Genomic DNA, 16,456 nt, shown 5'->3' with positions numbered 1-16,456 from the left:
ATGTCTTAGCCTGCTCAAGTATGTGCCTGGCAAATTTGACTATATCATACAAGCTAATGGACCACTGCAGTGTTGGAATGACGTGAGGCTTCAGAATTGCACTGATTCCTGGATGTCAAGAATAAACAAGTACCATCATCCGCAAACTTTGCAACAGAGCCATTAATTTCATCGTCCAAGTCATAAAACATGTAAAGAAGTCCCTGTGGAACACCTCGTAGTTACCAGCAGCCAACCAGAAAAGGATCCCTTTTTTCCCCACTGTTTGCCTCTGTCTTGGTTACTCATGCCCCACAAATGATTAGGAGACACATAAGATTCTTCAAGAAGGGTTAAACTTTAATTTGCAAATCAAAGCTGAGACAATCATTGAGCTAGTCGCTGATCACCCACCGATCCCCGGACACGGCATTTTTTATATCAATCTCCTGGTCCAGTTTCACACATACGTCCCATTGACTTAATCATGTTCTAATCTACATCTCTTAGCTACCTCTCATTAACACACCATTGTCTTTTACATTCCTAAGATTTCATTCTCTAGCAATAGCAAGTGTACATTCTTAATACTTCGTGACTTAATCATGTTCTAATCTACATCTCTTAGATTATTATTAACATCTTTTATTAACATTCTTAATATTTCATTCTCCTGCTAAATTGGGTACATGCTTAGCAAATAGCATTCTACATTCCTAGGATTTCATTTTGGATACATGCATAGCAAGCTGACTACATAGTTTTGGTTACACAGCAAATAATACAACTTTTATACTCCATAATATTTTTATACTCCAATATATCCCCCCTTTGAGACCCAGAGGGTCTCATACAGAGAAAGAAGACTAAGAGTCCGCGCACAAAAGCCCCAATAAACTCAAGCATTTATTTCCAAATCTCGGGTTAAACTATAATTTTCTGCGCCAAGATCTCAAAGCATTCTCTCTCTGTTACCCTGGGCCGCTGAGCCAAAAACTTGTCCCTTTGTACCTGAGACAGGGAAAAAGACTCATAAGCCCTTACAATCTACTCCCACACTGTCGTTTTGCTCTTGTTCAGCCTGCAGGTGTTGTAGGCTGTAACGATACATCTTCGGTGTTTCTTTCTGCACTAGGCTTGCTTCAGTAATTGCCACGAGCATTGGAAATTGTTTGGTTGCAGCACGCACTACAAGAGATTTGAGACAAGGAAGAAAACAGCACAGCACAAGCACACAGCTCAACAATACAATACTGACAGTTATTGCTATTTTAGTCAGCCATGCTCCCCATCGAGTCTACTTTCTAACCAATCAAAAAACTGATGTCCGAGCCCTGTATTCTGTTTGACCTCCGTTCGCAGATTCTTTAATTTATTCATTGCTCTGGTGAAAGACCCTTCTGGGCTAGTATTGTTCGGTATGAAAGTGCAGCATTGTTCTCCAAACAGTACACACACACCCCCCCTTTTTCTGCCAAAAGCCAATCCAGTACCTGTCTGTTTTGCCACGCCATCCTGCTAGTTGCATCTAGCTGTTGCCCTAAGGCCTCCAGTGCATGATCGGTGTAGTTGATGAACCTCTGTTGATTGTAGTATATATAGTTTATCCATTCAACATTTTTGCTTACCCCTATCACAGGTATGATAGCTTCCCAGCCTGCAGCAATCTCATTTCGTGCCTTTAATTCGTTAGGTATACCTCTCGGCTGTCCTATACTGTCAAGCCAGATTGTCGGGTCCAGGTCATATTGTCTCTTCTGCCGTAGCAGAGTCCACTGCTCAGGGAAGTTAGCATTGGACTGTACTTCAGGGGACATTATAATTTCCTGAAGCAGCATGACACGCGTACATGTTCCTTCCCACCTGAGGGGGAGCGTAGATCTCAGACCTCCTTCCTGTCCACACAGCCACCAAGAGTCTGCTAATGGGATAGTCTGAGAGTCCATTGCACCCTCAGGAGGAGGGGAACCCATCAAGTGTCTCTTACCTGGGGTTATATCCCATGTCTGAGTGCAGTTGCCTCGGAAGTGGCCAACTGGGTGAGTGCCTACCCGCATGAAACATTCATAATTCAGATGGTCCTCATTATAAGCTGTTGCAGTGTAGGTGTCTGGCTTCTTTTATTTATAGCCCAGGGCCTGCTATAATTACAGTGATAGGCAAGCTTGTTTTGGTCAAACTGCGAGGACGCCTGATATAACATACACCAATATGGGTACATTGGTGCTTTGTTCAGACAGTTTCGATAACACGGATCCATGTTAACACAAATCCTCCTGTGACAAGCCCTAACTGGAATTGAACATCGTTGCTCACATTGTTCCCTGTGCTCTCTTCGCCACCACGTGCAAGTGGAGGGGTTATAAGGCATAGGAACTACATGCTGAATGGGGCTTTCCCTTGAGCACAGGTAACAATTCTGTCTCTTCATCATTCCTGCCGTGTAAGTTGCCCATTGATACCACTGATTAGTACGTGTCTGTACCCATGGCGAGGAGGTAAGTGTTGTGCTCCTCTTACTTCTTTTCTGTAGGTTACCAGTCCCATTCCATATCTGCCACACTAATGGTTGCCAATCCTGCCAATCTCCCACTGCTTTATCCATTCTAGCGTTTTTTCCTGTAATACCATGGCTCTTGTTAAGCAGCCTCACGTGTGACACTTTATCAAAGACTTTTAAAAGTCCAAGTCCACAACATCAACTGATCCTCCTTTGTCTATCCTGCTTGTTATTTCTTCAAAGAATTGTCGGGCAAGATTTTCTCTTGAGGAGCCCATGCTGAATGGTTTATTTTACATGTGTCTCCAAGTATTCTGAAGCCACATCCTTAACAATCGACTCCAACATCTTCCCAACTACTGAGGTCAGACTAATTGGCCTATAGTTTTCTTTTTTCTGCCTCTCTCCCCTCTTTGAAGAGTGGAGTGGCATTTGCAATTTTTTGGTCTTCCAGAACCATTCCAGAATCTAGTGATACTTGAAAGATCATTACTAATTCCTCCACAATCTCTTCAGCCTCCTCTCTCCTAACCCTTGGGTGTATACCATCTGGTCCCGGTGACTTACCTACATTTTAGTTTCCCACAAGCCTTCTCCTTTCTAATTATAACTTCACATACTCCTGACCCCTGCCACTGGAACTTCACTTCCACAGTACTGTTAGTGTCCTCCACAGTGAAGTTTGAAACTTGGCATTCTCGTTAATATTATTAGCTAGCTTGCATTTGTATTGTATCTTTTCCTTCATGGCTTTTTGAGTTGCTTTTAGTTGGTTTTTAAAAGCTTACAATATTTTTTGCTTTATTATATGCCCTCTTTGGCTTTTATGTTGGCTTTTGACTTGTTAGCCAGGGTTGTAGAAACATAGAAACAGAAAACCTATACAGGTGGCCCCTGTTTTTCGAACGTTCACTTTATGACAGCTCGCTGTTAAAGGCCTACATTTTCGCTAACCAGAGGATTTTCACTTTTATGAAACAAAAAGACGCCCGCTTTATACATGTGTTTACCCCGAGAAAGACTACAATAACCATGAAGCCATGTGTGAGCATGTGTGTACGTGCCAATTTTGTTTTTCTCTCCACATCGATTTTTGGCTCGCTGTCTTCCCAATTTTGATAAGTGAAACTACACCGTACATACAGTACGTACACAACGCTGGAAGAACTCAGCAGGTCAGGCAGCATCCGTGAGAAAAGAGTAGCCAACGTTTCGGGCCGAGACCCTTCATCAGGAATGGGGGGGGGGGGAGAGGGATGAAGCCCATACATACAATATTTCTATTTTATATAGGCTGTAGATTGATCATATCATTCCTGCTTTCACTATATGTTGTGTAATTTTAGATTTTATGTGTTATTTGGTTCGATTGGTAGGTTATTTTTTGGGTCTGGGAATGCTCAAAAATTTTTCCCATATAAATTAATGGTAATTGCTTCTTCGCTTTACGACATTTCGGTTTACAAACGGTTTCATAGGAATGCTCTACCTTTGGATTACGGGGGAAACCTGTAGTATAATATAGGCCCTTCAGCCCACAAAGCTGTGCCAAACATATCCCTAACTTAGAACTATCTAGGCTTTACCCATAGCCCTCTAATTTTCTAAGCCCCATGTAGCCTTGCAGGAGTCTCTTAAAAGACCCTATTGTTTTGTCTCCACCACTACCAGCCCATTCCACGCACTCACCACTCTCTGCGTTTTTTTTTAAAAAAAAAACAACTTACCCCTGACACCTCCTCTGTACCTACTTTCAACCACCTTAAAACCATGCCCTCTCATGCTAGCCATTTCAGCCCTGGGGAAAAGCCTCTGACTATCCACATGATCAATGCCTCAATATCTTGTACATGTCTATCAGGTCACTTCAAATCCTCCGTCACTTCGAGAAAAGGCCGAGTTCTCATAAGGCATGCTCCCCAATCCGGGCAACATCCCTGTAAATCTTCTCTGCAGCCTTTCTTTGGTTTCCACGTCCTTCCTGTAGTGAGGCGACCAGCACAGTACTCCAAATGGGGTCTGACCAGGGTCCTATATAGCTACAACATTACCTCTTGACTCTTAAACTCAATCCCACAATTGATGAAGGCCAATGCACCGCATGCTTTCTTATCCACAGAGTCAACCTGCGTAGCATCTTTGAGTGCCCTATGGACTCAGACCCCTAGATCCCTCTGATTCTCCACACTGCCAAGAGTCTTACCATTAATACTGTATTCTGTCATCATATTTGACCTACCAAAATGTACCACTTCACACCTATCTGGGTTGAACTCCATTTGCCACTTCTCAGCCTAGTTTTGCATCCTATCAATGTCCCGTTGTAACCTCTGACAGCCCTCCATGCTATTCACAACACCCACAACCTTTGTGTCATCAGCAAATTTACTAACCAATCCCTCCACTTCCTCATCCAGGAAAGAGCAGCAGTCCCAGAACAGAACTGAGGCACACCACTGGTCACCAGCCTCCATACAAAATATGATCCGTCTACAGTCAACCACTGTGTCATCTTTCCTTTAGAATACAACTTCCTCTTTGGGATGTATAGTGGCATTCAGAAGTTTGGGCACCCTGGTCAAAATTTCTGTTACTGTGAATAGCTAAGCGAGTAAAAGATGACCTGATTTCCAAAAGGCATAAAGTTAAAGATTACACATTTCTTAAGCAAGATTACTTTTTTATTTCCATCTTTTACAGTTTCAAAATAACAAAAAAGGAAAAGGGCTTGAAGCAAAAGTTTGGGCACCCTGCATGGTCGGTACTTAGTAACACTCCCTTTGGCAAATAACACAGCTTGTAAATGCTTTCTGTAGCCAGCTAAGAGTCTTTCAATTCTTGTTTGGGGGATTTTCACCCATTCTACCTTGCAAAAGGCTTCTAGTTCTGTGAGATTTTTGATGATGTTTAGGTTGGGGGTGGGGGGGCTGTGAGGGCCATGGCAAAACTTTCAGCTTGCGCTTCTTGAGGTGGTCCATTGTGGATTTTGAGGTGTGTTTAGGATAATTATCCTGTTCTAGAAGCCATCCTCTTTTCATCTTCAGTTTTTTTTTTACAGACGGTGTGATGTTTGCTTCCAGAATTTGCTGGTATTTAATTGAATTCATTCTTCCCTCTACCAGTGAAATGTTCCCTTTGCCACTGGCTGCAACACAAGCCCAAAGCATGATCGATCCACCCCCATGTTTAATATTTGGAGAGGTGTTCTTTTCATGAAATTCTGCACCCTTTTTTCTGCTGTTACGAACCCCGTAACTGGGTTACTTACCAGCAAAGATAGAGGTGTCCGTTGGAGTCTGGTGATACTATTTTTAACAGTATTAGTAAAAATACACAAAAATAATAACAATGCAAGTATACAGATAATATACGTCGTCCAATACTAAACCTAAAAGTGCGGGTATAATAATAATAATAAGAAATAAGCTCTATCGTCTACGGGATAATGAATTGTCCGATGGAAATATAAAGTTCACTTCAGTTCACACAGGCTGCTGTCGTTTGTTTGTCACTGTGTTGCAATTGTTGGAGAGAGAAAAATGGGAACAGTTACAGCTAAGTGTTTTGCCAACCTTCCTTTATGATTTTGATCCATCAGTGTCTTGTTGTGGCCGTTCAAGTGTTACCTCTCCTTTAACTAAACCATTCCTCCGTGATGAGCCCGCCACCCAGGCAAGGGAGGGCACACACGAGCTCTCACCAGCTTCGCTATAAAACCCTGTCACTGGATTTCTAGCATTTCTCCTGGTGTGTCTAAAGGGGTTTTCCCCAGACCCGTCTTTTATCCTCACTCACGGGGTCTCAGATGTCAGTCAGGTTGGGGTGATGCAATCCCTCTGGTTGTCCCCTGAGGGGTTTCAATGAACAGTACAGTACTCAATACACAATTCCTTCTCCAAGAGACAATAGCAGTAATCAGTGTTTCTGTTCCGCTTATGTCAGGAGACATTCCAAACCTTGTGTATTCTGCGGTGTCTATAACAACTGCCTTTGCTGTTATTCTTGTGTCTCTCCCATTACTGACATGCTGTGTACCTCTCTCATTTCCTGGGTCTCAGACCCGAAATAATAGTGATCTTGCGATTCTCAAAAAGGACTTTGTACCCTTCGGCCCCTCAGAGTTGCTCCACCTTCGTAACACTGCAAACATACCTTTGCTCATAGCAGCCAGTAAGTTCTATTTAAACTTCATCAGTCCACAGGACTTGTTTCCAAAATGCATCAGGCTTTTTTAGATATTCCTTTCCAAACTTCTGATGCTGAATTTTGTGGTGAGGATGCAGGAAAGGTTTTCTTCTGATGACTCTTCCATGAAGATCATATTTATGCAGGTGTTGCTGTGCAATAGAGCAGTATACCACCACTCCAGAGTCTGCTAAATCTTCCTGAAGGTCTTTTGCAGTCAAATGGGGGTTTTGATTTGCATTTCTAGCAATCCTACGAGCAGTTCTCTTGGAAAGTTTTCTTGGTCTTCCAGACCTCAACTTGACCTCCACCTCTAACTGCCATTTCTTAATTACATTACAAACTAAGGAAATGGCTACCTGAAAACGCTTTGCCATCTTCTTATAGCCTTCTCCTGCTTTGTGGGCATCATTTATTTTAATTTTCAGAGCGCTAGGCAGCTGCTTAGAGGAGCCCATGGCTGCTGATTGTTGGGACAAGATTTGAGGAGTCAGGATATTTATAAAGCTTTGAAATTTGCATCACCTGGCCTTTCCTAACGATGACTGTGAACTAGCCATAGCCCTATAAAGCTAATTAAGGTCTGAGACCTTGGTAAAAGTTATCTAGGAGCTCAAATCTCTTGGGCAGCCCAAACTTTTGCATGGTGCTCCTTACCCTTTTTTTTCCACTCTAAAATTGTACAAACCAAAAATAATACACTAATATTGCTTAAAATGTTGAAAAGAATGTTTTATCTTTAACTGTATGACTTTTGGAGATCAGTTCATCTTCTACTCACTTAACTATTCACAGTAACAGAAATTTTGACCAGGGGTGTCCAAACATTTGCATGCCACTGTGTATGTCCTGTGCCTTCTGAATTATTTCCAGAAATTCCAGCCATTGCTGTTCTGCCATCATCCCTGCCAGTGTTCTTTTCCAGTCAGTTTTGGCCAACTCTCTAATGCTTCTGTAATTCCCTTTAATCCACTGTAATAATGATACATCTGACTTTAGCTTCTCCTTCTCAAATTTCAGAGCGAATTCAATCATATTGCAATCACCTTTTACCTTAAACTCTCTGATCAATTTTGGTTCATTGCGCAACATCAAATCTAGAATAGTTGATCCCCTAGCGATTCAACTACAAGCCGCTCTAAAAAGCCAACTGGTAGGCATTGTAGATATTTCCCCTTTCAGGATCAAGCACCATTCTGATTTTCCCAATCTACCCTGAGGGCTATTATCCTTCTGGCATGCATTTTGTATCTCCCATTATAGTTTGTAGACTCGTCTTTCATATTGTTTGGAGGTCTATATATAAATTCCATCACAGTTTTTTTTACCCTTGCAGTTCCTTAGTTCTTCCCAGAACAATTCAACACCTTCCAACCCTATATCGCCACTAATGACAACACACACAAAATGCTGGTAGAACACAGCAGGCCAGGCAGCATCTATAGGGAAAAGCACTGTCGACGATTTGGGCCGAGACCCTTCATCAGGACTGCTGTGTTCTACCAGCATTTTGTGTGTATTGTTGTTTGAATTTCCAGCATCTGCAGATTTCCTCATGTTTGCTGTTTAAAATCACCACTAATGGTTTGATTTCATTTTATACCAACAGAGCCATACCACCACCTTGGCCTACCTGCCTGTCCTTTTGATACTATGTATCCTTGAAGTTAAATTCCCAGCTATAACCTTCTTTCACCCATGATTCAGTGATGCCTGCAACATTGTACGTCAACTTGTAACTGCACAAGTTCATCTTACTCAGTGTACATGATGAATTCAAATATAATACCTTCAGACTTGTATTCTCCCCTTTTGATTTTCTGTCTTTTAATTGCCACTCATCCAGTTGACTGCAATTTTGCCTTAACATCAGCCTCTCTTTTCTGTGAGGCTCTTTTCTTTTCGTTTGGACCGTCGGGGTCACCAATTGTAGCGGTGTGCTACACGCAGCGCTAAAATTACGACACGGAGTCGGTAACTGCAGTCGAAGGAAAAAACTTTATTCGAAAACTTCAGCCTCACTTTTAAGCCTCCCTCAACCGGCCCCCCATGGCGCAGAGGCTCCAAAGCTCTGTGCTCGCAAACCCCCGTAGGCTATCTAATTGTGAGTCGGTTCGGATGCGCCAGGAAATGGGTCGCCACATAACCCCCCCCCCCAGAACCGGCGATACACCCCCCAATGTCCACAGTCTGGGCCAGAACCTGCTTGGGAGGTCGGCCTCTGCGCCGAGGCGCCGGAAACTCGGCCGGTTGCGCCAGGTTCACATGGGCCGGTTTGAGGCGGTCCACCGTGAAAACCTCTTTCCCCCCAACGTCCAGCACGAACGTGGACCTGTTGTTCCGGAGCACCATAAACGGCCCCTCGTATGGCCGCTGCAGCGGCAGCTGATGCCCGCCCCTTCGTACAAACACAAACTTACAGTTCTGTAGGTCTTTGGGTACGCAGGTCGGGTGCCGCCCGTGCTGTGAAGTGGGTATGGGGGCCAGGTTACCAAGCTTCTCGCGTAGTCTGCCCAGGACTGCTGCGGGTTCTTCCTCTTGCCCCCTTGGGGCTGGTAGGAACTCCCCGGGGACGACCAGGGGTGCGCCGTATACCAACTCGGCCGACGAGGCATGCAGGTCGTCCTTGGGCGCTGTGCGGATGCCGAGTAGGACCCAGGGAAGCTCGTCCGCCCAGTTGGCTCCTTGCAGGCGGGCCATGAGGGCCGACGTCAGGTGACGGTGGAAACGCTCCACTAGCCCGTTCGACTGTGGGTGGTAGGCAGTTGTGTGGTGCAGCTGAGTCCCCAAAAGGCTGGCCATAGCTGACCACAGGCTGGAGGTGAACTGGGCGCCTCTGTCAGAGGTAATGTGGGCTGGTACACCAAAGCGAGATATCCAGGTGGCGATCAGGGCTCGGGCGAAGATTCGGAGGTGGTGTCGGTGAGCGGGACAGCCTCCGGCCATCTTGTGAACCGGTCCATGATAGTCAGGAGGTGCCGTGCTCCGCGCGACACTGGCAGGGGGCCCACGATATCCACATGAATGTGGTCGAAACGCCGATGGGCGGGATGGAACTGCTGCGGTGGGGCTTTGGTGTGCCGCTGCACCTTGGCCGTCTGGCAGTGCATGCACGTTTTGGCCCATTCACTGTAAATGTTTTCACAAGTTCATGATATTCTAAGTCATGCGATTGCCTGATTTCCAAATTCAGTAAGGACTTCTAACTAACTCCTCCAATGAAACTTGATTAGTGTCCATAATAACTGTAACAAAATACAGGTAGTCCCCGAGTTATGAGCATCCGAAGTACGGACAACTCATACTTATGAACCAAGGCAGGAGAACGCTGTCCGCCATTTTAAGTCGGAATGCGATGCCATCCGGCATTTTAAGTTGTTGAGTCATTGCCGTTGACACTGTGTTGAGTGTTTAACTTTGTATTAGGCTTAAATTTTTCTTAGTAAGATTCACCCTGACTCTGCGCCACCCACCCCCCCCCCCCCCCCCCCATTCTGGTCAGCTGGTGGCACAGTGAGATCAGCGCCAGGTTTGAATGGAGGTTTCCGAGTTCGATCCAGTGACAGACTGCTCCCATCCCAGGTTGATGTTGATCCAGTGACTCCCGTACCATCCGTGCTGGGTTGATGTTGAGCTCGCAACTCACCCCCGTTTTAAAAAAAAATGCACCTCCAGTTTAAATTCCCACATGGAATATTGTGGAGGATCAAATACCCAAACCCAGCACAGCCCCCACCTGTCCCATTTAACCTCTCTCAGTGTGGTGGAGTGTAGGACCCAGGGAATTCAGTGCGGTGGTCCTTGGGACTCAGCGGACCTCGGGAACCAGACCCACCACCCCGTAATGTTTCTGTTCCATTGATGGGGAGCAATCGCAATTGAAAATAAAGTGTAAATAATAGTGTTTGGAAAGAGGTGAAATGCCATTGGTCATTGGAAAAGCGTTAGGCTACAGTCGGTCAACGATGGGAACAATTTTAAAGGATAAAGTGAGAATAATGGAGCATGTGAAAGGCCCTGCCCCAATGAAAGCTAAAATTATTACTAAGCAACGCAGTAGTCTAATTATTGGAATGCATACAATTCTTAAGTGTTTTATATGCATAGAAAGTAAAATACATACTACAATAAATGTTTGACTAACTGACGCTAAATAATACCGAATGTACTTGTTCTGACTTAAGTACACTTAAAGATGGACTCAGGAACGGAACTCGTACATAACCCGGGGACTGCCTGTATCCCAGTTGGTTGGGACTCACCTTGACTGTACAATCTGTACACCATAGTTAACCATACCAGTACAATGTGTCATATACACTTAGGCCTCCTTATCTGCAGATTCCATATGCGCAAATTCAACCAACCGCAAATTGCGAAAACCCAGAAGTGCTCTTCCAGCACTTGTTGTTCGAGCATGTACAGACGTCTTGTTATTTATCCCTAAACAATGTAGTATAACAACCATTTTACATAGCATTTGCATTGTATTAGGTATTATAAGTAATCTTGAGATGATTTAAAGTATACGGGAGGATTACGTGGTTATCATGCATCGGGATCGAAAAAAATCACAAGTTCTCTTACTAAGTAAGTCGGAACAGCTACATCCAGTATTATTTAGCGTCAGTTAGTCAAACGTTTGTCTTAGTATATAGTATATATTTTACCCTTCTATGCATGTAAAACACTTAAGAACTTATGTTTCAGCACTGGGCTCAAGAACAGAAGTTCTTGGTACTCGGGATAGATTGCTCCCGAGTGCACTCTCCACCGTGCCAGGTTGATGTGGAGGATCAAAAATTCAAAACCCCAGAACCCAATAATTAAACCACTCCATTGCTTACTAATAGTTGTAGCTTTCATCGGGGCAGAGACTTTCTCACTTTATCCTTTAAAATTGTTCCAATCGTTGACTGACATAGCCTGACACTTTTCCAATGACCAATGGCGTTTCACCTCTTTCCGATCGCTTTATTATTTCCACTTTATTTTCAATCGCGATGGTGATTATTTTCGTGAACAGAAACACTGTGCATTCAGAGCTCTGGCACCAGGTCCTAATGTCCACCACACTGAGACAGGTTAAATAAGGCCTGGGGTTCTGCTGGGTCCTAAGGACCACCGCATTGAGACAGATTGAATAAGGGACTTGAGCACCCGCGAATTTTGGTATCTCTGAGGGGTCCCGGAACCAATCTCCTTCGGATATGGAGGGTTGACTGTAGTTACTTTGCATCACAGCAACTTGACAAGACATCAACAGCACCTTTTAGAAGGTAAAATGAATCCAATCGCATGGGGTCTCTGTCAATAATTATCTACATTTGATTGAATAGTTGCCTCTACTAAAATTATTTAGTGTAGGCTTCTGTAAATTTGTTTTAGAGGTTTGTTAATGCTCGTATTGATGTCTGTATGATTTCATCAGAACTTTTGGATTAAAAGAAATGTGGATCAATCATATTAAGACACTTAAGTTATTCTAAACAAAATTGTGATTTCAAAGGATATTATTAACTAAACAATATGCATGAGTGATAGTTGGCTGTATACTTGCTCTCCATTCATATTCTTTTAATAAACTAAATTTTAAGTGTCCTTAAACTGGAAGAAATTCGATACTGAGATTGACCTTAGGTAATACCTTCTCTAGCCTGGTCGCCAGTAGCTTGGAAAAGATCTTGGAATCTACATTCAACATGGATATCGGTCTATAGGATGCACAGTCAGTAGGGTCTTTATCTTTTTTCAATATTAAAGAAATGGAAGCACTATAAAAAGATTGTGGTAGTTTACCTAATCTAATTGCTTCTTCAAAAACCCTACATAACCAAGGAGAAAGAGTAGAAGAAAAAAACTTGAAAAATTCCACTATATACCCATCTGGACCTGGTGCTATTCCGGAGTTCATTGAGGAAATAACACCTTTAATTTATGCAACCGTAATAGGAGTTTCTAATATTAAACGTTCTTTAGATGATAATTTTGGAAAATTCAATTTCCCTAAAAAATCAAGCATGAGGAAATTCAGAGTGATACAGAGAAGTATAAAAATCTTGAAAAGATTTGTTTATCTCATCATGATTAACTGTCAATTCACCATTCTGTTTATGGATCTTAATAATTTGATGTTTGACCAAAGCATTCTTCAATTGGTTAGCTAACAATTTGCCCGATTTATCACTATGTATATAAAATTCACTTCTGGTTTTCATTAATTGATTTTCAATCAAAGATGTAAGTAATAAACTGTTCCACTTGAAGCTCAACTTGTTTATAAAGCTCCTTATCAGGAGCGATCGAATATTTCTTATCCATTTCTTTAATCTTACCTTTTCAGAAAGGTGTAATATCAAATGTTTACAATATAATTATGAAAATACTTTCAGAAGCTTTTTATAAAATTAAAAATGTTTGGGAAAGGGAACTTTACTATCCCTATTGAGAATTGGGATAAAATTCTTCAACTAGTTAATTCATCCTCTATATGTTTTAAACATTTGTTGATACAGTTTAAAGTTGTGCACAGGGCTCATATGTCCAAGGATAAATTAGCTTGTTTTTATTCCCACATAAATCCTATATGTGACAAATGTCATTCTGAGATAGCCTCCCTAACTCATATGTTTTGGTCATGTCCGTCTTTGAAAAAATATTGGAAAGACATTTTTGATATTATTTCCACGGCTATCCTCATCCTATTACTGCAATCTTTGGTCTACCAATGATGGAGTCAATTCATTTATCTCCTGCTTGTCGGATGATTGCATTTCTTACATTAATGGCTAAAAGATCTATTTTGTTGAATTGGAAAAAGATTAATCCCCCCCACCACATTTCATTGGTTTTCTCAAACTATGTTATATTTAAATTTGGAAAAAAATTTATGTGTCATATATGACCCTTCTATTAAATTTGAAAAGACTTGGAGACCATTTATTCAATATTTTCCACATTAATTTGACCCTGTTCCAATCCTATTTTTTACTGGTTCTGATTTTATATATATAGAGAGAGAGGATCTAGTTGATGACACTGATGACTGTCTTTTCTTAGATACTATAAACAGTCCATGTTTTTTTTTTCTTTTTTTTAGTTAGTGGTTAGTTTGTTAGATTAGTTCTTGTTTTCTGGGGTAATTTTTTTCTTCTTTTTCTGCTTTTTCGTATTGATATACCTAGTTTGTCTTTTTTTGTCTTGTTCATATTATATTCATATCATATATGATTTGGAAAGGCTTAACTATATTGTACTTTTTGTTTATGTATCCTTTTATGCTCATTTTAATTTTGTAATCCCAATAATTATGTATCAATCTCACTATGTTGATATTAATAAAAAGATTGAAAAGAGAGATTGACCTTAGAAGCCACCCCAACCCTATCCCTTTCATGTAACATCACTCTCAAACTGTTCTTTGAATAGTTTGTTATTGACTGATCAACATTTTTCAAAATCCTCCCCAGTATTTCCATTGTCTTGTGTACAACCCTTGAATGGGGATTAGTGAGATGTTAACAGGGTATAAAGTGGTTGTGGAGAGATCAGGGTTTTTTTTATAAAACTTCTTTCTTTGTGAGATAATTAGCCAGTTAGCAAAAAAAGGGATTTAATTTATTTTTAAAAAGTGGCTGCAGAGAGGGAATTACAATACTGCTGGTATGCTTCAGAAATGTTATTGCTAGGAATGTATCAAGGGCAGAAGTTCAGAGAAAAGTGACCTTGAGAACAAGTTCACTTATTTTTGGGGTGTTTCCTTGGACTGAAGAACCCAAATCTTCCAAATTAATAAGTATTACTTGATTTTTGTTTATTACTCCTCAACCCATCCTTTCCTTTTCATCCCCATTTTAACAATGCTGTACAGAGTCACTAAGGTCACTGCTTATTGTGTGATTGCTGATCTCCACATAAGCAAAAATTCATGATTTTCTTTTCCTTCCTCTTTCTCACTTCCCTGCCTCTGAAGTGTGGAGATTGGTGAGAGTGTTCGAGGTGAAGATGTTTATATTGTACAAAGTGGTTGTGGAGAAATCAATGACAATCTCATGGAGTTACTCATCATGATCAATGCCTGTAAGATTGCCTCAGCCTGTCGCGTCACCGCAGTAATCCCCTGCTTCCCATATGCAAGGCAGGACAAGAAAGACAAGGTAGGATTGATTTGATGTTTTTCTCTGAATTTAAGTTCCTATCAATCCACGTCTAAATACATTAATATTGACAAAATTGATGGAGAGTGCAGTACTATATTTTAATTTTCTTTGATGAGGCTTCACTGGCAATACCAATCAAAAGTGGATGCCATTTCATATGATTAGCTTGGAAAAAAGATTTTTAATGGAAGTGGGGAATTGAGTGTGGTTGTTAAGTAACATACCTCAAAGGTCAAGTTATCAAAAAGAATAATGAGTGGAATGATTGAGTTACTTCACAAGGAAAATGCGGTTACTGATTTTGTCATAATATGAACTTGCACCACAATTAATTTGCTCATGTACATTGATTGGTTTGTCAATAGATAATAGACAATAGGTGCAGGAGTAGGCCATTCGGCTGATCATCCACAGTCAGTACCCCGCTCCTGCCTTCTCCCCATATCCCTTGACTCCGTTATCTTTTAAGAGCTCTATCTAACTCTTTCTTGAAAGCATCTAGAGAATTGGCCTCCACTTCCTTCTGAGGCAAAGCATTCCATAGATCCACAACTCTCTAGTCAAGTAGTAACTTTTTCTGATTTTTCATCTACTCAATGTGTCCGTGCAAGTTTACTTCAAAGAGCTTGGTCACCTGTCCATCTGATTTGTATGTACCCTTCATGCACAAACAAAATTGCATATTTTAAATGGTTAACAAATACCCTTTGTCCATCACCACTACTGAATGTTATCCTGTCAGTGAATTGGTTACACAAATCAATCTGCTGGTGGAACTCAGTAGATCAAGCATCATCTGTGGTGTGAAAGACATCATCGGTAACTGGAGAGAAAATCCTTATGTAGGGTCTTGACCTGAAGTATCCGCAATACCATAGTTCTCACCTTGTCCTGAGGAGTTTCTCCAGCAAATTACTTTTGCTGCAAATTCCAGCATCCGCAGTCTCTTGTTTCTATACAAATGAACTCTGTATCTGATTCCTCCATAATTAGGTCATACATTTGTGGTCTTCCATTGCGTTCCACTTTATCCAAATGACCCGTTTATTAATTTTAAAATTTTAGCCTGATCGATGGCACTAACTTCATGGAGTCATCCAATTAGCTAGAAACATCAAAGTTTCTCTTTTATAGAACATGTTGCATCCCTGTTAGCTGGCTATGTTTAATTTGTTCCCTCAGGAAATCTAACCTGGACATCAGGGCACAAACAGATAGGTTCCAAAAAGAGTTCCAAAAATCAGTTGAAGCTTTTAAGTTAAAAATTCTGTTTCAACATCCTTTGTATTTATTAAAATAAATCATTAGCTGCAATATCTTGACCGTTTATATTACATTATGGTTAATATTTCATCAATGAAAACAAGCTAATTACACCCCTAATAGCTAATCTAAGACCAACCTAGGCTGCACAGTAGAGGAGTGGGTAGTTTGAGAGGAGATTTAGAGAGAAAGCTAAAGACCTGGTGAACAGAATGTGTGACGGAAGTCTGATGTGATGTCTAGGATTGACCATGAAGTTGTAAATGGAGCTATTGAGGGGAAGATGATCAGCAAGAATAGATATGATTCATAACCAGAACTTGATGTATTTAAGGTGCAGGAACCAGGGTTCATGGGGAGATACGACCAT

General features: G+C 41.5%; 1 protein-coding gene across 1 annotated transcript in view; it reads left to right on the top strand.

Annotated features, from left to right (window-relative positions):
* The window catches only part of LOC132398108 (ribose-phosphate pyrophosphokinase 1), a 58,208-nt gene that overhangs the window by 9,437 nt on the left and 32,315 nt on the right, over positions 1 to 16,456 (top strand). The window contains exon 2 of the mRNA XM_059977081.1: positions 14,637 to 14,820. Coding sequence (XP_059833064.1) covers positions 14,637 to 14,820 — 184 coding nt within the window. The remainder of the gene's footprint in view (positions 1 to 14,636; positions 14,821 to 16,456) is intronic.

The sequence above is a fragment of the Hypanus sabinus genome, chromosome 8, assembly GCF_030144855.1.
Source record: "Hypanus sabinus isolate sHypSab1 chromosome 8, sHypSab1.hap1, whole genome shotgun sequence".
NCBI lineage: Eukaryota > Metazoa > Chordata > Chondrichthyes > Myliobatiformes > Dasyatidae > Hypanus > Hypanus sabinus.
The sequence above is the reverse complement of the archived record's forward strand: the minus strand, read 5'-3'. Positions and strand labels throughout refer to the sequence as shown.